Source organism: Aspergillus glaucus (assembly GCF_001890805.1).
Source record: "Aspergillus glaucus CBS 516.65 unplaced genomic scaffold ASPGLscaffold_17, whole genome shotgun sequence".
NCBI classification, from domain to species: domain Eukaryota; kingdom Fungi; phylum Ascomycota; class Eurotiomycetes; order Eurotiales; family Aspergillaceae; genus Aspergillus; species Aspergillus glaucus.
This window is the reverse complement of record NW_019170469.1, coordinates 599,630-620,834: the sequence shown is the minus strand read 5'-3', so window position 1 is coordinate 620,834 and position 21,205 is coordinate 599,630. Positions and strand designations below refer to the sequence as shown.

Genomic DNA, 21,205 nt, shown 5'->3' with positions numbered 1-21,205 from the left:
CTGTGCAGAATTACGTGGGGAAATTCGGGGTAAACTCCAGATGGAGATGAAGCGGAAACTGCGGAGAATCACGACACCATGACAAGGGTATACTAGTTTCTCTTTCATATCAACAAAAGAAACAGCAGAGAATTCAACGAGAAGTTGATAACTGGGAATTGCTCTTTCCTCGGCTTCTTGTCCGTTCCAAACGGAAGGTCACATTTCTGGATATGATCTAATCAATTCAGTTGAGGGGCTCTCCGCGGGCCAACCTTTTCCCTCCCGACTCCACGACTTCCTTTTCGAACTACTTGCGACGACGACCAACTACTACTACTAGATGGTTGAACAGCAGCGGTCCTGTCAGCCATTGTCTTCCACAGAATCACTGACCATGCCATCATGAACCCGGCTGCTTCTCCTTCCTCTCCTTCTCCTTCTAATGCGGACAATGACGCTACATCCGTGCCACCGACCGGTGCCATCCGCACCCAGTCGCGTTCTTCTAAGAAAGCTCCGGGAACTATCGCTAAAAGAGCCTGCGATCAGTGCAAATTCAGGAAAATAAAGGTGATTTGACCTTTTCCATATTCGGGGGAAATGATAGGTGCTAACATCTCTACAGTGCAGTCTGTCGCAACCATGTCGCGCATGTGTTTCAATGGGCTTTGAATGCACCTTTTTCCAGCCCCAGAAGAAGCGAGGTCCGACTGGACAGTGAGTGAAATAAGTTCTTACTACTAGGTGTCATCTGTCTAATATCTGCGATGAAGCCGTGTATCGCAAATTCGGCAGCAACAGATCCCTCAACTTGCACAAAAGAGCCCTCATGATGCTCAACCCCAGGCTCAAAGCAGCCAGAGGTCCGGTCCAGATGTTTTTCAGTATCAGACAGGGCCACCCCCTGCTCCTTCGGTTTCTGGGGAGTCGGTAAAGACGGAGGCTATGCCCATGGCTGATGCGCCTCAATGGCCCGTCCCGGGTGAAGTTCCCGCGCCTATGAATGGAAGCGGACTGGCTCCAGCTCCCGCAACAACGTCTGTTGGCCCTGGCTGGGCCACTGGTACACCGGGGGCTCCCATTGACCCTCGTAGCCAAAATGGCGTGGGCTGGGTTGAGCGCAACGATGTGGAGTACTGGCTTCCAGATAACCTACATGCTCAGGTCCCGGTTTTTGATTTTCCAGGAACTAATGTCTATTTGAGACCTTCCCTTCCATCCATTGTCCAAGGTGTATCCGACACTCCTGTCATGGAACACCACCATCCAGCTGAACCTTCACCTTCAAGTAGTGCCCCAATATCGAACATACTTTCTCAGTCGCCAGGATACGATCGGCCAAGGTCCGTATGGCCATCTTCGATCATTGAGACGAATATGATTCCTTGGATCGACGTTTATTTTGATCGCTTACATCCAACTTTACCTGTGTTAAATCGTTCGTCTATGTTTATCCGCATGTTATCGCAGGAGCACCGGCAAAACCCTCAATTCGGTGCCATGTTGTTGTCATTGTGCGCCTTTTCCCTCACTCAGCCCATTGAGATTGACGAGCGGCCTACCTCGTCGTCGCGTGCCAACCAGGCAAGGTCCATGATGCATGAAGCCACGAAAATGCGCAGTTGCTCGGATTTCGGTGAAAACCCGACGATTGAGGCCGTCCTAACCAGCTTCTTCCTCTTTGGCTGCTTGTTTGGCAGTAATCAGCATAATGCCGCGTGGCTTCGTTTACGAGAAGCATTGGATCTCGCGGCAACTCTCGGGTTAAACGATCCTAATTCCTATCTTGATCTATCTAGTGAAGAGAAGGGACAACGGTTACGAACCTATTTAGTGTTGTCCATTACAGAAAGGTGTGTTTCTCCGACTATATCTAAGATTTACTTTAGCTGACATTGTTGGGGAAACAAGAGCTTATGCACTTCAACGTCGACATCCTATCACATTTCGGGGGAAACCAGGGTTCAGCATGCGCTCTGTTCATGAATTTATCCACGGTGCCTCCCACCGCGTTGTTTCCGGGATCATTGTCCACAACGAGCATGACGCCGAAGGCATGATGGGATTGGCTCGACTAATGGAGTTGTTTGACGCAATTGATGAGGATGTTGTAGATTGTTGGAATAGGAGATGCAACATCGATAATAATGGCTACTGTGAGAGGCTTACAGCAGCCAAGGCTTTGATCATTCATCAGAATCTCGCCCGAGTGAGCTTCTCGGAACGGTATAAAGGGTACGACTGGTTTGAACGAACCAAGGCGGCTCCTAATGAAGCCCAAGCAGCACATCAAGCTGTAGGTTTGAAAGAAACACAATGTGCCGATATCTTCATAACACAGAAATGGCTGCAAAACCGACTCTGGGTATTATGTCTCACCCATGGTCTTCTGGGCCCTGTTTCGGATCGCCCTGAACTTACCTTCAACTACGCCATATTTATTGCGAATGAGGCGCTTCAGATATGCAAATCATTACGCATCAGTTCCATGGAGGCACATGGGATAGGTCTGGTAAGTTACGGTTTTCAGAGTCATTTAGTCCAGTTGCTTACTGTACCAGGTCGAAAAACTTTTCGACATTGCTACCAGTGCAATAAACATCTTTTCCACGGTCGATCCGTCACTGGGGGCCAACTTCCCGCTGACCTTGTCGAATGGAAGCCTTGCACAAGCACCGTCAACAACAGCGACAACAGCGACGGTTAACCCCGTATCACTTTCTCAAGGGTTAGCAGCGGATTACTTGCTACTGCTGAGTAGCCTTCGTGGTGGAAGCCACCCATTCCTGGAGAGATTCAAAGAATATCTGGGCACGTCGTCCACTTCTACTATTAGCACAGGCTAGTCGGACTGTAATATATATAGTGTATTTATTTCAACGAGACTTTACATGTTACATTAAGACAACGAACATAAGCATGTTCATGTAAATATATAGAGCCACCCAATATACTGTATACATTTCACTGCATCTAGTATAACTATGCAGATCTCGGCTGCGCTTCTTGCCGGTCACAGTCCCGAAGGTCAATTCTTTCCAGAACAGGAAAAATCTCTAACAAGTTTCTAATACGAGTATGAGTACGTGTATCAAACTTCTCTCAATTCGGCATGCCGGAGAAGAACAGCCCTTATCTTGTGGCACAGAGTTTCCCCGACAATCTTCCGCGATTCATCCATAGAGGGGGGTTTACGTTGCTTCCGAACAACCTCCGAGCCAGAACAAGAAAGAGGCAGTGGCTAAGCTCCGGATAGATAACCACAGGGCTACTGATCTGACGCTCCTCGGAGATAAACCCAATTGCGAATCACTGCAGATATGCCTGGCATCCGGTGTTTCCCCGAAAATCTCAAGAATAGCGACTATGCCGTGTAATTCTTTTTAATAATGGCTGGATTCGCTCTCTTGCTGATTTCTGCAGTTTACTGCATTCACAATTTTTTTTGCGGTCGATTTTTCCTTACACTAGGACAAGTTCATTGACCGGAACCGAATCAATATGGCTGTCCTCGCAAGAGCGCAAAGTGCGGATAAACCGGGTATCCACGAGACGCATACACAACCACATCGACATGACATGACGGCTTACCAGGACAAATCCAGGCATCAAAGAACAACCAAGCCCGCCTGGCGACCAACATTCCACCTAACAGCGCCCCATGGCTGGCTAAACGACCCCTGCGGCCTAGGGTACGATCCCACAACCGGACTCTACCATTTGTCCTTCCAATGGAACCCGAAAGAAAACGACTGGGGTAACATCTCCTGGGGACATTCTGTCTCCCGGGATCTTGTCGAATGGGAGACGTCACCGGTTCCGTGTTTAAAGCCGTCTACTCAATATGACCGCTGCGGTGTTTTTACGGGGTGTTTGCGTTCTACCGATATCGATGGGAATCCTGGTGCCCTTACACACTTGTACACATCTGTGGGACATCTGCCTATCCATTACAGTTTGCCGTATACCACCGGTTGCGAGACGCTGAGTATGGCAGTCTCGCGAGATGGCGGGAAAACATGGAAACGCCCAGATTGCAACCCGATATTACCAGGTCCACCGGAAAAGGTGAACGTGACTGGTTGGAGAGATCCGTATATCAGTTCGTGGCCGACAATGTGCAGCGGGTCAGACAGTGACCTTTACGGATTCATCTCCGGTGGCATCGCTGCAAAGACCCCGACTGTGTTCGTGTACTCTGTTAACCCCAAGGATTTGCGTGAATGGAAGTACATTGGACCGTTGGTTGATGTTGGGTTGAACTTTCAGCCGTCGAGGTGGTCTGGTGATTTTGGTGTTAACTGGGAGGTTGCGACGCTGGCGACGTTATCCGATGATGAAGGAACTTCGAGAGATTTCGTTGTAGTGGGGACAGAGGGTTGCAAGGAGACTGGGCACCAGCCAAAGCGAGCGCCACGAGGCCAGCTTTGGATGTCTGTTAACCCTCGCCCTGAGGGAAGAAGCACATCAGGCGCCCTCACAACCTATGGATTCGCCGGAATCTTCGACCACGGCTGTTTCTACGCCGCCAATGCCTTTTTTGATCCGGTTACACGCAGACAGATCGTTTACGGTTGGATCATGGAGGAAGATTTGCCAGATGCCCTCCGTCATCCGCAGGGCTGGAGCGGACTTATTTCCCTCCCGAGAGTTATGAGTTTGATGACATTACGGCATGTGAAGAGGGCGCGTCGATCTGAGTTGAAATCGATTACTTCGATTGAAACGGAGGGGGATGCAAGAACTGGGACGTGTACTATTCGGACATTGGGTGTACAGCCTGATCCGAGACTCGAGAAGCTTCGTGCAAATGCGAGCAGGAGGCAAACTGATGGTTCAGGATTGAAGCCGGAAAAATTCACATTACCCTTGACGACGTCCAAATGGGAACTGGATGCTGAGTTCGCCGTTGGAAATCAATGTACGAGCGTTGGTGTAGAGATTGACCATGGTGGTATGTCTTCCCACATCTTCCCTCTTTTATCATTCATTAACTAACTTATTTCAGATTCAAATTACACAACCCTTACCTGGACCCCATCAACCGAAACCTTCCAAATCAACCGCCCCAACCCTATGCCCGACTCCAATATCAACAACTTCCCCGAAAAAGCTCCTCACACCCTCTTCACCACTTCAGACCCAGAAACCGGCACGGAAAGCGAAGAACCACTGCGCATACACGCGTACTTCGACATGAGCGTCCTAGAGATATTCGTGAATGACCGGACGGTCATCTCGACTAGAGTTTATCCGTTACACGAGCAATGCGCTGGTGTACGATTCTTCGGAGATGCAAACACCACACTATTACGCGCAGATGTATGGGATGGATTGGGTGTTATGCATTAAGTCAAGTATCATGAGTTATGAGATTAAGATTAATGATTCTATACACTGTTATGTATGCCATGCCATACCCCCACCCTTTCCCGACATCAATCGTAGAAACCGCATCTATAAAGACAATATTAGGGACAAAAAAGTTAAGCCCAGTTTTCATTTGGTTACCCCCGGTAACCCTCGATTATACATATGCATGGGTATCAGTATCAATTCATCATGCGTGGCATTCACCAAAGAAAACGAAAAACAGAAGACACAAAGGAAAACTATGACCTCCCCTTCCAGAACTTCCAGTTCAATTTCCACCCGGAAGAAAACGGTAATCTTCCATCCCGCTGGTAGATACGCCAGTAATACACCGGGACACCGACAATGATAAACACCACCACAATCAACGTCTGCAATGGCTCTGAGATGACTGCCCGGCTGAGCAAGAAAAGACTAACGCAGCAGAAGATGATCGGTGTCGAGATCCATGTCTTATACGGGCGTTCCAGATACGGTTCGCGAATGCGCAGGACGATCAGGCCCAGAACCGTGAGGAAGTAGAATGTGTACCCCGCGACGCCGTAGAAGGTTACTAGGGTCTTGAACTCGCCGAGGATGATGTATATAACGATTAGGGCGCCGTTGAGGGCCATTGCGTAAATCGGGGTACGGCCGATGGTGGAAGCGTCACCAAAGAAGCGACACAGACGGCGGTGCAAGCGGTTATCGAGGGGTGGTGAAGAAGTAGCTGAGGAGTAGCCGCAGGCGCCTAGTTTGCCAAAGAGGGCTGGGAGGTAGCCTTCTTTCCCGGCGATGTAGACTAAACGACCGCTTGTGAAGGTTGTTGCGTTGAGGGCGCCGATGCAGCTTATGGAGACCACTAGGGCTAGGACAATGGCTCCTGCTGTTCCGAAGACTTGCTCGCCGAACTCGACGGCGATGGCGTTGCTTGCTTCGATGGTCGAGTGTGGTAGGACTAGGAAGTAGGAGACGTTTGCCATTAAATAGCAGAGGATTACCAATGGCATGGCGGTATGGATCACGCGGGGAATATCGCGGTTGGGGCGTTTGAATTCGCCTGTCACATAGTTTGTCTTTACATGTCAGTCAGCATGTAGATCTGATGATTATCGTCTCGGATCAAACTCACGTTATCCCAACCATCAAACGCCCAAAGACCAGCATACAATGCGACAGCCCAGCCAGAGATATCAGTGTTGGTGCCCTGGAACCAGCCAGATTTCCACTCATTACTCGCACTCCCACTAGACGAAACGCCCGTGATAGCGACCACAATCCCAGTAACAGTAATCCCAACCAAGGCGATAAACTTGAAGATCATGAAAATGTCACCGACTCGGGTGGCCACTTTCGTAGAGATGCAGTTCACTAGAATCACGACAAAGACACCACCGAAGGCGACACCTTTACCGATCCAGGGATTAACCTGCTCGACATTCGCACCGACAACGGCCCGCACGACATATTCCCCAAAGACAATGGCGATAATAGCTGCGCTTCCTGGCTTGAGCACCAAAACCGCGCACCACGTGAAGAGGAAACCGGCCAATTCTCCAAAGATCTTGGACAGATAGACCTGCGACCCGCCATTAAGAGGAATTGCGCCTCCCAGCTCAGCGTAACTAGCCGCACCGGTCCACGCCAATATACCTGCCACAACCCACGCAATGAGCGACGCACCCGGAGACCCAGCATTCGCATTAACCTGGCTAGGAGACGAGAAGATTCCCGATCCAATGATCACACCAACCACCAACGACAGCCCATTCAAATACGTAAGCGTTTTATGCCTTTCCAATGACCCATCTGCTGCCCCTTCTCGATCTAACGTCGACGGCGCGCCTATCGGGGCATACCCCCCAGCCGCCGTGGAGGAGAGCGGAAACAGCGTCCTCCCGAAATCGAAGGCCGAGGATATAGAATACGACCGTCCACCCGACCTTCCATACCCGGATTCCGGATCGCCATGTGAGAAATCGCCTAGCGGATCTTGTTCTTCGAGCGAGAGCTTGCGCGAGGATGATATACCGGAGGGAGAGGAGGAGCGGGAAGATCTGGTGGTGGTATCGGGGGATGAGGACGCAAGAGAGGCGAGTTCTAGGGAATCCCGGGGCGCATTGGTGGAATTAGATCTGCCTGGTCGAGACGAGGCCATTATGGGTACGTGTAGGACAAATCAACAGGTTTCACGTAGTTCAAGTCAATCGAAGGAGAGAGAGGACGAAAGGGCGGGCAATTCAGAGTCTCGAGACCGCCATTGACGGAGACAAGACAAAGGAGAGAGGCGAGAGAAGACAAGAAGGTGAACGCGGATGTGTCCAACGTAGAATCTGCTGTGTCGCAATAAACTGGGGGTCTTCTATTTCGGTCCAAAAGTGGTCTTTTTATTGCAGTTTCTATTCTGGTGTTTTGAAGCCTTAGCGATGATCGCCCGCCCAGGGGCTGTGTCCCAATCGGGTTAGCGTCATCACTAAACGGGAAGCGTCAATTATCGGAGAAGAATTACAGATGAAGATTCAATAATTTATAGATCAACCGCCGCGTCTTCTCTATGAAGCCCCGAATTCTCGGCCAGGGTTTGCATGCACTCCGTCCGCCCTTCTCGACCAGCGGGAAGCACGTCTCCCGGTCTTGGAATCGCCATGCTTTATCCTCATCCTCTTCCGCATCCTCCTCCGAACCAGCCCCTCCGAAACAACGACTCTTGGTGAAACTGGCCGTTGTGAGTGTCGCAGCCGCCGGAATTGGAGCGTGTATTCGAAAGTCGCAGCAAGATGGATCCTCGACATTGAATCCTCTCACCTTCACCAAGTACACCTTGATCGCGAAAGAACCCGTATCCTCGACAGGGAGTATCTTCACCCTCAAACCACCGAAACCGGATCTAAACTCGACTGTCTACGAAGCAGCATGGCAGAATGGAGTGTGGAGTGTGATGTTCAAGCAGCCGCAGCTGCAGATCGGTAGAGATTATACCCCTCTACCGGTCACGTCGACGACGGACAACGAGGACGAGGATGTGCTACGGTTCTTTATCCGGAAAGATGCCTTTGGCGAGATGTCGCGGTACCTACATGGCTTGGGTATAGGCTCTCTGGTTGAGATGCGGGGACCTAAGATTGAATACAAGATCCCAAGGCAGACCCAGGAGATCTTGTTCATTGCTGGTGGGACAGGCATTGCGCCGGCTCTACAGGCTGGTTATACGCTTCTGCACCGGACGGACGAGACGCGTAAACCAAGAATACATATACTATGGGCAAACCGGAGACGAGAGGACTGTGCGGGCGGTGCAAACGATACCTGCGCGAAGCCTCAAGGGGCTCGACGATTCTGGTTCTTTGGCCCTAGGACATCACCGGAAAGTCCTGCACCAGTCACGGGAGATGCGGATAGAGATGCGACAGCTCAGTCGCTAGTGGTTCGAGAACTAGAAGCCCTCAAGTCGCAATACCCAGGACAAGTGACTGTGGACTATTTTGTCGACGAGGAGACGACGTTCATCAAAAAGCAGGACATCTTGGACTTCACTAATTCTGCGCGCTCCAGTGGCTCTCGCTTCCCTAAAAATAAGATGATCCTCGTCTCTGGACCTGAAGGTTTCATTAACTATATGGCAGGACCGAAACTCTGGGCGCAAGGAACGGAAGTCCAGGGCCCTCTTCGAGGAATTATTAGTGAACTCGATCTAAAAGGCTGGGCCACATGGAAGCTGTGATGGCTTATTAGGCCGTTCTAATATGTACCATAACAAACTCCTTTTTCCCATGCACTGTATGAAACTTATGGGCGTTATGTTGAATGAACAAAACCTCTCACCCTTGGATGTTGGTTATTCCGACATCTTACCTGCGAATTCTCGCGCAGGGTATCATTCTTGGTCCCATTTTAACTATGCACCTACTGTCCGGTGGCATAGTCCTCGAGATACTTGGCCAGTTTCTCAACGTTCTCCACGGGAACCGCATTGTAGTTGCTGGCCCGCATACCACCGACACTGCGGTGGCCCTTCAAACCCTGGAGCATGCGCTTGTCAGCTCCAGCCAGGAACGCCTTCTCCTTCTCAGCGTCACCGCCGTGCACACGGAAGCAGATGTTCATTCTGCTGCGAATGCTCTTGTCAGGGACAACGCGGTACACCTGCGGGTACTTGTCGAGCACGCCGTAGATAATATCAGCCTTGTGGTTGGAAACCTCTTCCTGACCGGAAACCTTCTTTGCGCCGTATGCGTTGACGAGGTCGGACATGACCTGGCCGGCGACCCAGAGGTTGAATATGGGGAGCGTGTTGTAGAGGGAGTTGTTCTTCGCGATGGTGGCGTAATCGAACACGACGGAGCCTGGAAGACCTCCAATGTTTAGACGGTGGAGAAGGGTTGCTGGGGGTGTGGCGGTCTGCGGGGGAAGGAGGGATTTCTTGATGATGGCGATGGTGATACCGGTAACACCGATGTTCTTTTGAGCGCCGCCCTATAGTCCTGATATCAGTACCTCTCAGAGGATATCTTATTTGGGGGCAGACTTACAAAGATGACCGAGTACTTGCTGACATCGACCTTTCTGCTGATGAAGTTGGAGCTCATGTCTGCAACGACAATTCGCTCATCCTCATCATCACCACCCTGCGATTCCAGCGACTTGGGGAAGTCCTGGAACTCTACACCATCGACAGTCTCATTGTCGCAGAAGTAGACAAATGCAGAACCCTTACCACCCTCGCGCTTGGTCGGGGTCAGAGACCACGACTCCTCCGCGGGGATAGTACCGAACTTGCCATCATTGGCCTTGCGCGCGTCAAGAGCAACATTGACATACTTCGATCCAACCAACCGCGCAGCCTCCTGCGACGCCTTCAACGACCAGCTTCCAGTAACAAGGTAGTCAAGCTTCAATTCCTCCTCAACCTCCTTCTGGACTCTCTGGAAGACCAGCTCCTCAACCCGCGCCTTATCCTCATTCGGGTTCGCCGCCAAAACATCAGCCTCAGCCCTGCGCCGTCTGCGCTCAATCCACACGGAGACAAGGTTCTGCACCACTGCGCTGAACTCGCCGCTGCCACCGGCCTGCATGAATAGGATCTCATAGTTATCGGGAATGCTCAGGAGAGTGCTCAGGTTCGCCTTTGTGTCCTCGAGGATCTTGTTCGCGGTGGGGGAACGATGCGAGATCTCTCCGAGACCCAGGCCGGAGTCGTTGAAGTTGACGAAGGCCTTTGCGCCGGCCTCGACGACGGAGGTTGGGAGCGGTGCAGGACCGGCGCCGAAGTAGGCGACTTCTTCTCTGGTGGGCATGGTGATTGAAGGTTTGGTGGGAAGAAATAGGTTGGAAGGAGAGAAAGAAAGAGGGAAGGGGAGAAAAAGTGAGAGAAGTTATACAGACTTGGCGGGGCTGCCGGTGTGATTCATACAATCATGCAATTAAAGGCACAGCGCAATATTAAAAAAGACTCTAGAGTGTTATTTATAAATAGGTCTAATTGACATGGCCTCAATGCTTTTTTTCTCTTTTTTCAGCTTTTCATTTCCCGTCGAGTACCTTGAGTCATACCCCGCCATGTCACGGTATGCTGTAGAAGCTTTATACTGACTAGAGAGACTGGGTTGAGGTGAAATATGTACATTCAATTGCTCAAGACCAATCAATTGAATCATTCTACTCTGTACATTATCATGAACTGTAGAATATCCAATCTCTCTCTCTTCTGTACCCCTCATAGTTCACGCGACACACACGTGATCCTCCGATAGCGGAGTCTCGGCATGTTTGCGCAGTTTGCCACAAATTCTCCTAATGACTAATCGGTTGTAATGGAAAATGCCGGGGTTTTTATTTGCCAGTCTTTTTTGCTCATCCACGGTCCCGGAAGAATTGAAGTCGAGGTCGAGTTCAACGCCGGCAGCATGACTGTAAGTGCCCAGTACGGTCTCTCTTCAATTGACCCTCACTAACAATTTCATGATGCAGTCACGATTGATGGCCTCCGGCGGCTCGGGTAGAGCGATCTTGCGCTGCCCGGTGCCGAGTAACTTCCAACGCCGTGCCTTTGCCTCGTCGAGATTCTACTTCCAAGAGGTCTTCGAGTCCCAGATGAACGATCCCGCCTCCGCGGCCGTTTACTCGTCCCTCCAGACGTCAAGGGCCGTGCCCCAAACTCTTACTGAGAAGATTGTCCAGCAGTACTCTGTGGGGTTGGCCAAGGACAAGTTCGTCAAGTCCGGCGACTATGTGACCATCTCGCCGCACCGCTGCATGACCCACGACAACTCGTGGCCCGTTGCGCTCAAGTTCATGTCTATCGGAGCCTCCGAGTTGCACGACCCGAACCAGATTGTCATGACCCTCGACCACGATGTGCAGAACAAGTCGGACAAGAACCTTCAAAAGTATCGCCAAATTGAGGAGTTCGCCAAGCAGCGTGGTGTCGAGTTCTATCCTGCCGGACGTGGTATCGGACACCAGGTGATGGTTGAAGAGGGCTTTGCGTTTCCCGGTACGCTTGTGGTGGCCTCGGACAGTCACAGCAACATGTACGGTGGTGTTGGCTGCTTGGGTACCCCGATTGTCAGAACCGACGGTGCCAGTATCTGGGCCACCGGTAAGACGTGGTGGCAGATTCCCCCGGTTGCTAGAGTCAACCTGACGGGTGTTCTGCCCCCGGGTGTGACGGGTAAGGATATCATCGTTGCACTCTGCGGTCTGTTCGACAAGGACGACGTCTTGAACCACGCTATTGAATTCACGGGCTCGGAAGAGACCATGAACAGCTTGACTGTGGATTCCCGGTTGACCATCGCCAACATGACCACTGAGTGGGGTGCTCTGTCTGGTCTTTTCCCGATTGATAATGTCCTGAAGGGTTGGTTGAAGGGCAAGGCCACTACGGCCGCCATGGGTCTTTCTGACGGACCTTACAAGACATTGGCTGCTCAGCATTTCACCCACCCCATCCTCGATCAACTGTTCTCCAATCCCATGACGGCGGACAAGGGCGCGAAATATGCCAAGGAGCTCTTCCTTGACCTTTCTACCCTCACTCCTTACGTCTCTGGTCCCAACTCTGTCAAGGTTGCCACCGCTCTTGGTGAATTGGAGGCACAGAATATCCCAGTCAACAAGGCTTACCTTGTCTCATGCACCAACTCGAGAGCCTCCGATATCGCCGCCGCCGCCAAGGTGTTCAGAGAGGCCGCGGACAAGAATGATGGACAGGTCCCCAAGGTTGCGGAGGGCGTGAAGTTCTACATCGCCGCCGCATCGATTCCGGAGCAGCTGGCTGCCGAAGAAACCGGTGACTGGCAAATCTTGCTGGAGGCTGGCGCTACGACTCTCCCAGCTGGCTGCGGACCCTGCATCGGTCTTGGTACTGGATTGCTTGAACCCGGTGAGGTTGGTATCAGTGCGTCCAACCGTAACTTCAAGGGACGTATGGGCAGCACCGACGCCAAGGCTTACCTCGGTAGCCCTGAAATTGTTGCCGCCAGTGCCTTGAGTGGAAAGCTCAGCGGACCCGGCTGGTACAAGACCCCCGAGGGATGGACTGGCGTTGTCCGTGGTGAGGGTGATGGTATCCGTGAGGAAGAGCGGATGCTTACCGCTGAGGAAGCCCTCGAAAAGGTGATCGGTCAGATTGACGACCTTGTTGCCGACGGAGAGAAGCAGTTCACTCCTGAAGCGGATGCTGAGACTGAGGCCGCTGATGACGCTCTCACGGAAGTGTACCCTGGTTTCCCCGAGCGTGTTTCAGGAGAAATTGTCTTCTGTGACGGCGACAACATCAACACTGACGGTATCTACCCCGGCAAGTACACCTACCAGGACAACGTTTCAGAGGAGATCATGGCCCAGGTGTGCATGGAAAACTACGACGAGCAGTTCGCCTCGATCGCCAAGGCCGGCGACATCCTGGTTACCGGCTTCAACTTTGGCTGCGGTAGCTCCAGAGAACAGGCCGCCACCGCTCTGCTGGCGAAGCGCATCCCGCTTGTTGTTTCTGGAAGCTTCGGTAACATCTTCTCCAGAAACAGCATCAACAACGCCCTGATGGGTCTGGAAGTTCCCCGTCTGATCAGCCGTCTTCGGGAATCCTTCAAATCCGACAAGGCTCTCACCCGCCGGACTGGCTGGACCTTGACCTGGGATGTCCGGAGAAGCCGTCTGGAGATTCAGGAGGGTGAAAACGGACCCAAGTGGACGCACAAGGTCGGTGAACTCCCGCCGAACGTGCAAGAAATTATTGCCAAGGGCGGTTTGGAGAAATGGGTCAAAAATGCCATTGGAGCATAAACATGGAAAGTTCACGGCTGGACCTCGACGAGCTCATTCGGATCCGTGGCGTTTGCATTATACCCAGGTTTTCTTTACACATGCCCCCCCCGACTCTCTTCCTTGCCAGCACTATATGGAGAGGAGTTGAGATTTGCATTATGATATCTTTTTGTCTTATAGAGTTTGGGTTTTCTTCTTTTGTCTATAATACGACTATGGGATGAATTTGTACAGAAAAAAAAGGGCGAGGTTCTGGGATTACGGATATATAGTTCCAATTTATTTGGTGTGTTCATATTCCTTGGGGTTATTTGATATGCGCTTTATGTATTGCTTTTTTCTGTTCATAACTGCATACAGCGCAGTTGTGGCTCTGCTGGATGTGGCAGTGCGAGACGATCTCTGCGATTCAACTCGTCAACAGCAACCAAACGAGCCATTTTCAGGCTGAAGGATTCGTCTGAAATCATAAAAAAGAGGCTGTACCTGCACGAAGAGAGTCCGTCATAATCTCAGCCTCGTCGACGTCGCGATGTCAATTCCTCCCGCTTGCTGTCTTGGTGCCCCCCAATGAATCCTTCTCCCATTGACTTCTTCTTTCCCCTTCCTTTATAACAATCCTTTCGAATGAGCCATTGAGAATCGTTCAATACAACCAAGGCCACCAGCAATGGACCCAGTGTCAGCGTTCGGGTTGGTTTCCGGCGCTTTCCAAATCGCCCAAATCGCCCTGCAAACTGCCCAAGGCCTCACGGCTCTACGCGGGAAATTCGAAAATGCAGACCTCACCATCTGGTCGCTAATCGGAGAATTGAGAACCATCAGATCCGCGCTCATTCATCTAGGCGACTGGGCGCAATTCAATGCGCGTGGTTCCCAGCCGGTGTTCAACAATCACGATGAGGGGCTCAATGTGGCCCTGGAGGGCTGTTCGGTTATCATGGACGTCCTTTCTAGGGAAGTTGCTTCGTTGGCTCAGGGGACGGAGGAGGGGACCGTGGTTGGGTTTCGGGTCAGGGCGAGGGCTGTTTGGAATGAGGGGATTATGAAGGATCATCAGGATCGGTTGCATGCGCAGGTTATGGCGCTGCAGTTGCTGTTGCAGGCTTGTCAATGGTGAGTTGTGTCGATTGTTCGTGTGTTTAATTAACGCTGACGATTTGCAATTGCTAGTCGCACGTCGTCTGAACAGGTCGAATTACTACGGAAGGTCGAAAACCGTCAGATCATCCGAAAAGCTGCTGAGGATACTGCAACTCTTCGAAGTCGTCGAAGTCAATATGCCAATTCTCATGCCGCCACTTCTTCGTTGAGTGTTGTGCAGTCCTCCGTTGGCGAGACGGTCTTCGATTTCGACGATACGGTGATGGCTTCGCCTGCCTATAAACATGCGCTTCGACATACGCGGTCGAGATCAGAACAGCTATCCATCGCAGGTCGCAGTGAGCCCACAGATGAAGGCTATTCAACAGGCATGGCAAACACGCCCAATGCGTCTATACCTTCGAGGTCGCCTTCGATACAGCTGTTACCTATCCAACCCCACGAATCTGTGTCCCCGGACTTCGTCCGCAGAAAGTCCGTCCCCATCAGGCCCAATACGGGGCCATTAAACCAGATCGATATCCGGCGGTGGCAGTCGGAGTCAACGCCTACATCTCTGGGAACCCGTTCGTCAGGTTCAAGGAGTGAAAAGGTCCGCTCGTTTCTGCGTCGCATAAGTACATCAGGGTCGGTTCTTCCAAGGACTTCTGGCACGGCCATTGATCCAGCAGGTGGAAGAAGAAGCCGTGGACGAAACTTCAATATCAGTATCGACCTCAAAACTGCCGATGGCGCCTCTGCGCCATTAATTGTCAAAGCAGCTCAGGCAGGAGCTCGTATTGAAGTTGAACGACTGATCCAGAGCAATCACGATATTGAGGCCCGGCACATCGGTTCGCGACGAAACGCACTTTTGGTGGCAGCTCATTGCGGAAACGAAGAGGTCGTGGATCTGCTAATTCAGAACAATGCACGGCTTGACATCGCAGATGGATCAGGGTCCACGGCGCTGCATCTTGCTGCGTCGCGTGGCCATGTCGAAGTCCTTGGGCTACTTCTCGCTGAGAATGTGGACTTTGAAGCTCGAAACACCCACGGCAGAACCGCTCTCTGGGTGGCCGCTGATCAGGGCCAACTTGATGCTACGCAAATGTTGCTTGCTATGCGTGCCAAGGTGAATTCAAGAGCGGATAACCAGATGACCGCTCTTCACGCTGCGGCGAAACGGGGAAATAAAGAAATTATCGAGCTTCTAAATTCTCAAGGCGCGGATTTAGAAGCAAAAGACGCTGCGTTGATGACGGCCCTACACTACGCCTGCGAAGAAGGTCATTTAGATGTCATTGAAGTACTTCTCAATAGCAAGATGAATATCAACGCGCCAGGGAGCGATAAAAGGACACCGCTTATTTGCGCCGCGGCAATGGGCAAGTTATTAGCAGCTGAGCTTCTGCTAAAGAAGAAGGCTTCTTCGCGATATGTTGACGAAGCAGGGATGACAGCCTTACACTGGGCTGCGTTCAATGGCCACGCGGAGATTGTTAGCATACTTGACCAGAAGAAAGGGCTATCAGCAATGACCAACATCGCCGGACGAACCGCTCTCCATCTTGGTGTCATGAACTCGCAATTTGCGGTGGTAGAGTTGCTTCTTCGCAAGGAAGATGTCTCCCTGGAGGCTCGATGCGATTCGGGGCTCACGCCGTTGCACTATGCATGCACCGCTAACAATTTGGAGATCACGAGACTACTGTTAACTGCAGGCTCTGACCTCGAAGCACAAACTGGAGGAGATCAGCGAACACCGGTTCATATCGCGGCCGCAGGTGGCTCGATGGCGCTACTTAATCTACTCTGTGGCAAAGGTGCATCACTCGATGCTCGAGACGCAATGGGAGACAGAGCCCTCTGCGTTGCATGTCGCCAAGGACATGCAGCCGCAGTTCAGAACCTCCTCAATCGAGGCTCGTCTTTATACCAGAAGTTCGGGAATCGGTTGCACGAAGATTCGCCGCTATGTCTGGCGGCCATGGGTGGTCATTTGCCAGTTGTTTCTCTTATGCTTCAACACGGGGCATCTGCTTCGCGAAGCGATGAGACGGGGTGGCAGCCGGCTCGCTATGCAGCTTACCATGGACATCCTGACGTTCTCCAGCTTTTGCTAGTTAACAGTCCCCCATCGACAAATGCTGGTCTTGACCCTGCACTCACAGCGGAAAGGATCGGGTTCGCACCCCATGTGACGATTCCAGAAGAACGGAAAAATAAAGTGCGAGAGCTATTGGGTCAATCCCAGCGAGATCACCTCTCAATTGAATCCGCTCCAGTACCTGTTTCGAGGGACTTACCACTCCCACCTGCAGCACCCGCTGCCTATAAACCGTACAAGCTTGTGTTGCCCTCCTCGCAAAACGGGGCCCGCAATGTTTCAATTCATGAGGACAGAACCTCCCCCCAGGAGCTTCCGGGTACTTTGGAACAAGGGCTGCCAAATAGCAGATCCGTTACACCAGATCAGATGCGCGGGGAAGTGCGTAACCAGGATACGGACTGGTGGGCGACAACAAGTGTCCAGGGCCCTGCAATTGGGATGAGTGGGCGCGGACGGGTTTCACAACCGAGTTCCATGCAAGAGCCGGATTCTATTCAGCAGCCTCAGCCTCGGGCTGTAAATGCTGCTACCAGCCCTTGGTTTGATAGTATGCAGGCTCAAGCGACAGTTACATGGGGCAATTCTGGAGGGAGTGCTAGGAACATTACTTCCACGCCTAGAATACAACAGCCCTTGCCTAACTCTGGTCTTGGAGGCATCCCTTCATTCGTCTCTCCTCAGCCAACCCCACGAGTATCTATACTTGCTTCTGAGCATGATAATAGGCCGGACGATACGCAAGACATGTCGCGGCGGTTACTCGATCTCCTTCGAAACCAGCCCTCTACGAGCAATAACGATGATGATGAACAGTCTGAGACATCATCAGTGACTAGTGTATACACAGCACCAGAAAGGAGTGGCACTCCTGACATGGTCTACGAACTGCCAGTATGAACAATTTTATATACCATGTTTTGACAGTTATATTTAGCCTAATGACAATGACATTCATTCACTGTTCCCCAACCCGCAAGTGATCCACGGAACTGCGGGGTCGGAGACTAAAATAGGTACGCGATCTATCAAGTAAGCCCCGCGTTGGACTCTTCTCCCTCTTCTCCCTCTTCTTCCACACAACCAACACCAATCCCCCAAACCCACCATGGGCCCAAACACACGAGACACCACCTGCACGCGCTGCAATCGCGATTTCCGCTCCACGGCCTCCAAAAACCACCACACCTGGTTCTCCAAACGGCACCACATCTGCGTCTTCTGCGGCTTCAAGGCAGACTTTAGCACCAAGGATGCTCTGATCAAACATCTCAAGGATGCGCACTACGCGTGCAAATCATGCGGAACGTGGTATAACACGTATGATGAGTTCGAGGCGCACGATACCAAGTTCCATAACCGCTGCGGACTGTGTGATCGGTATTTCGCGAATGAGAATAATCTGCACATGGTGAAGACCCTCCCCTATCCCTGTCCTCAGGCTTGCTCTTGAATATCTACCAGTACCCAATAACCTTTACTTGTACTAACTCAAAACCAGCACCGCCGCATCCACGACCCCCGCGCCCTAAAATGCCACAGCGCCACATGCAAAAAGCACTTCCCCTCCTTCTCAGCCATGCTCATCCACCTAGAAGCAGGCAACTGCCCCGGCGGCACAGACCTCCTTCAAGTCAACATGCTGGCTGAGATCTGCTACCAGGCGCGCAAGTACTTCACGTCGATCAAGGATGCGTGTCCGTTTTTCTGTCTGCGGTGTGGGCGGGAGTATCGGTTGTTGTCGGGGTTGTTTCAGCATGTGGAGACGACACCGGCGTGTAGGGAGTTGGCGGGGAAGGGGGGGTGTTTGGGGAAGTTGGAGAGGTTTATTGCTAAGAAGGTGTAGGGTTATTTGGTGGGGTTGTGTTTGCATAGTGGGATGGAGTATGGGGGCGTATTGGGTGCATGGGATTTGGGGTGCATAGCGTGGTGTTTGTGTTTGTGTATGGTGTAGAGATTTGCATATTGCTATTTCGCTAATAAATTCATGGGTATCGAAGCCCTAACAATGTTTCCTAGAAGCCTAATACGAGTGGAACTCGAGCACTGGAAGCGATTACTTCCCAACACAAAACCTAATCAAGTCAGTCACGCAAACCATACAACTGGGGCTGGAAAAACATACTTCTCAAAAACAACCCCCAACACATCCTCCACATCCCCACTCTCCCCCTTCCCCGTAATCTTCGCAAGCGCATCAGCCGCAAACCGCAAATTCTCCGCAGCAGTCACGATATCCACCTCCTCGCCCAGAAGACTGTCGTCCTGAGAACCTGGCTCCGTTTGTGCCAAAAAGTCGTCAAGATGCTGCTTACACCGCTCCAGATTCGAGCTCTGGCGGTGCGTGACGCCCAGCGAATCCTCCCAGTATGAATGGTCGTATTGGCCGTTATCGTCTCCTTCGATTCCCAGGGGTGAGGCGATTTCTTCGAATGTGCTGATGAGGCCGCGGAGGAAGGTTTGAAGATTTCCGGGGTCTGCACTTGGTTCTAGGGACGATGGCGATAGGGCTTGGGCTTCCTGGCAGGATATGCCGAAGATGCGGTTTTGAGGGACGGTTGGGAAGAGTGCGGTGACCTTCTCGAACAGGATTGGCGGGATTTGAGCGGATGCGGTTCGTTCTGATTGCGGAAGACGATCGCACTTGTTAACCGCAATTAGAATACACTTCCCAGCGTCAATGCAATCCCGAGTAGCATCGACGACCTCCCGCTCAACAGCCAACCGACCACTCTCATCCAACGAAGCAACCACAATCACCACGTCCGACTCCAACGCTCTCTCCCTCGCCCGTCGAATGCCCTCCTTCTCCACGGCTCCAATCGTCACCACTGTATCCCCAGACCCAGCCTCTGCGCGAATCCCAGCCATATCCCCAAGCTTACAATACCATCCTCCCAAATCAACACCAACATCAACGATATCCCTCGTTGTTCCTTCCTCTGTACTAACAATCGCGGCTTCCTTTCCAACAACCCTATTCAGCAACGAACTTTTTCCAGCATTCGGAGCACCCAGAAGCGCAATTCGGATCCCATTCCGTAACAACTCGCCCTTCGACGCATTCGCTATATGGAACCCGATCTGCGACACAAGCACACGCACCTGTCCCGCAACAGACGAAAGCAATTCCCCAGCCGACTCATCAAAATGCTGATCCTCCGCAAAATCAATCAGAGCCTCGAGTTCCCCGCGCGCATACAAAAGCTGATGCCGCCATTGTTCATATCGTTTCGACAACGTATCATTCGCACCCCGCACAGCGAGACGCCGTTGCTGCTCCGTATCAGCGATGAGCGTTTCACCTAGCGCTTCGATCTGAGGAAGATCAAGGCGATCATTCATAAACGCGCGGCGGGTAAATTCACCCGGTTCAGCGTAACGAATTATATTATCGGTACGATTTAAGCCCCCAATTGTGCTCAAGACAGACTTCACAATAGCCGGTCCACCGTGTACATGAAATTCAAGGACATCCTCACCCGTGACTGTCTTGGGGGCGGGGAAGTATAGCACTAATGCCCCGGCATCTAGCACGTTATCGTTATTACTGCCCGGTTCGTAGAGCGTTCGTAGAGCGGCGAGCCGTGGTTTCGGGAGGGATGTATTTGGACATAGGGCTTTGTATATCTATCCGTATCCACTGCGTTAGCAAGGTCCTCAATACACCAGTTGCGGTCAAACTTACCTCCGCACACGCATTTCCCGAAACTCTCACCACGGCAATCGCAGCGCGACCTGACGCTGTCGATAGAGCGTAGATAGTCAAGTCTGTATCTAGACTAAACCGCGCCGGGCGAGTAGCTGAGAAGCATCTCCGGTTCGCCGGTGCCAATGCGGGTGTTGGTAAGGGCGCAGCGGAGCGCAAGATAGGTTGATAGCGGCTACGGAGAGCCGCTACAAAATAACAGCGAGTATTCCATGATGGGCGACGGATTGCCCACCGCAGATTCGAAGATAGAGACAGGCGCATGCGCAAAGATGAGAATGGACGATGGGAGGAGATCTTTTCGGGGCCGGAGATTTGAGGGGATAGTCACGTGCGTTCGTTGTCTTATCTGATAAGGGCTTCACTACAAGTAACGTAATCCACGGCCGAGCCGTCCACACGGCCGTCCCGTCCACTTCCTCCGCAACCACCACGAATTTGAAGCTTTGCAACCACTAACACCATTGAATTAAAATATATAACAGACAAAATATCTAGCTATTTATTAGGGCAGCTTCTTATTGTATGCCCAACAGTCCCACAGCCACTACAGCGTGGTGAAGCGCGTTGACGAGGCATAGGTGTAAGCTCATCAACCTGCTCATTAAGCTGTGTATCAAGCTGCTGTATATGCTCACGGCCTTCTTGTACAGAGATAAATAAATCATTCCCTAGAGAAGCACGTTTCCTTGCCTTCTTCT

At 51.8% G+C, this 21,205-nt stretch overlaps 8 protein-coding genes across 8 annotated transcripts in view; 5 read left to right on the top strand and 3 right to left on the bottom strand.

Moving 5' to 3' along the window:
• Positions 1 to 147: 147 nt before the first annotated feature.
• ASPGLDRAFT_176345 (CeGAL family transcription factor) lies at positions 148 to 2,950 on the top strand. The gene is made up of 5 exons (XM_022542868.1): positions 148 to 552; positions 608 to 699; positions 756 to 1,835; positions 1,894 to 2,494; positions 2,544 to 2,950. The coding sequence occupies exons 1-5, from the start codon at positions 385 to 387 to the stop codon at positions 2,826 to 2,828; spliced, it is 2,226 nt and encodes a 741-aa protein (XP_022398676.1). The 5' UTR covers positions 148 to 384; the 3' UTR covers positions 2,829 to 2,950.
• Positions 2,951 to 3,561: 611 nt separating this feature from the next.
• On the top strand, positions 3,562 to 5,334 carry ASPGLDRAFT_131303 (glycoside hydrolase family 32 protein; the record flags this gene model as incomplete). The annotated part of the gene is made up of 2 exons (XM_022541031.1): positions 3,562 to 4,936; positions 4,991 to 5,334. 2 exons carry the CDS (start codon positions 3,562 to 3,564, stop codon positions 5,332 to 5,334), a joined length of 1,719 nt encoding a protein of 572 aa, XP_022398675.1.
• A 260-nt stretch (positions 5,335 to 5,594) lies between these two features.
• On the bottom strand, positions 5,595 to 7,492 carry ASPGLDRAFT_131632 (putative amino acid transporter; the record flags this gene model as incomplete). Its single annotated transcript, XM_022541061.1, has 2 exons — positions 5,595 to 6,410; positions 6,467 to 7,492. The coding sequence occupies 2 exons, from the start codon at positions 7,490 to 7,492 to the stop codon at positions 5,595 to 5,597; spliced, it is 1,842 nt and encodes a 613-aa protein (XP_022398674.1).
• A 642-nt stretch (positions 7,493 to 8,134) lies between these two features.
• On the top strand, positions 8,135 to 9,055 carry ASPGLDRAFT_87400 (cytochrome b5 reductase family protein; the record flags this gene model as incomplete). The annotated part of the gene is made up of 1 exon (XM_022550421.1): positions 8,135 to 9,055. A coding segment is annotated over one exon (921 nt), but the record flags the coding sequence as incomplete, so codon positions are not given.
• A 182-nt stretch (positions 9,056 to 9,237) lies between these two features.
• On the bottom strand, positions 9,238 to 10,628 carry ASPGLDRAFT_27855 (O-phospho-L-serine:2-oxoglutarate transaminase; the record flags this gene model as incomplete). Its single annotated transcript, XM_022543699.1, has 2 exons — positions 9,238 to 9,807; positions 9,864 to 10,628. The coding sequence occupies 2 exons, from the start codon at positions 10,626 to 10,628 to the stop codon at positions 9,238 to 9,240; spliced, it is 1,335 nt and encodes a 444-aa protein (XP_022398672.1).
• A 566-nt stretch (positions 10,629 to 11,194) lies between these two features.
• On the top strand, positions 11,195 to 13,711 carry lysF (homoaconitase LysF). Its single transcript, XM_022547210.1, has 2 exons — positions 11,195 to 11,243; positions 11,302 to 13,711. Exons 1-2 carry the CDS (start codon positions 11,238 to 11,240, stop codon positions 13,618 to 13,620), a joined length of 2,325 nt encoding a protein of 774 aa, XP_022398671.1. The 5' UTR covers positions 11,195 to 11,237; the 3' UTR covers positions 13,621 to 13,711.
• Positions 13,712 to 17,903: 4,192 nt separating this feature from the next.
• On the top strand, positions 17,904 to 18,641 carry ASPGLDRAFT_131264 (uncharacterized protein; the record flags this gene model as incomplete). Its single annotated transcript, XM_022541025.1, has 3 exons — positions 17,904 to 18,011; positions 18,072 to 18,206; positions 18,297 to 18,641. 3 exons carry the CDS (start codon positions 17,904 to 17,906, stop codon positions 18,639 to 18,641), a joined length of 588 nt encoding a protein of 195 aa, XP_022398670.1.
• Positions 18,642 to 18,851: 210 nt separating this feature from the next.
• The window catches only part of ASPGLDRAFT_68391 (uncharacterized protein), a gene marked incomplete at both ends in the record, with an annotated part of 10,004 nt that continues 7,650 nt past the window's right edge, over positions 18,852 to 21,205 (bottom strand). The window contains 3 exons of the mRNA XM_022549251.1: positions 18,852 to 18,870; positions 18,921 to 20,425; positions 20,484 to 20,566. Coding sequence (XP_022398669.1) covers positions 18,852 to 18,870; positions 18,921 to 20,425; positions 20,484 to 20,566 — 1,607 coding nt within the window. The remainder of the gene's footprint in view (positions 18,871 to 18,920; positions 20,426 to 20,483; positions 20,567 to 21,205) is intronic.

Bases quoted from the DNA above. Each gene is read 5' to 3' on its own strand.
- ASPGLDRAFT_176345 (XM_022542868.1), top strand. From the start codon at position 385: ATGAACCCGGCTGCTTCTCCTTCCTCTCCTTCTCCTTCTAATGCGGAC. The intron at 553-607 runs GTGATTTGACCT...ACATCTCTACAG, and splicing joins GCAAATTCAGGAAAATAAAG to TGCAGTCTGTCGCAACCATG. The intron at 700-755 runs GTGAGTGAAATA...TCTGCGATGAAG, and splicing joins AAGCGAGGTCCGACTGGACA to CCGTGTATCGCAAATTCGGC.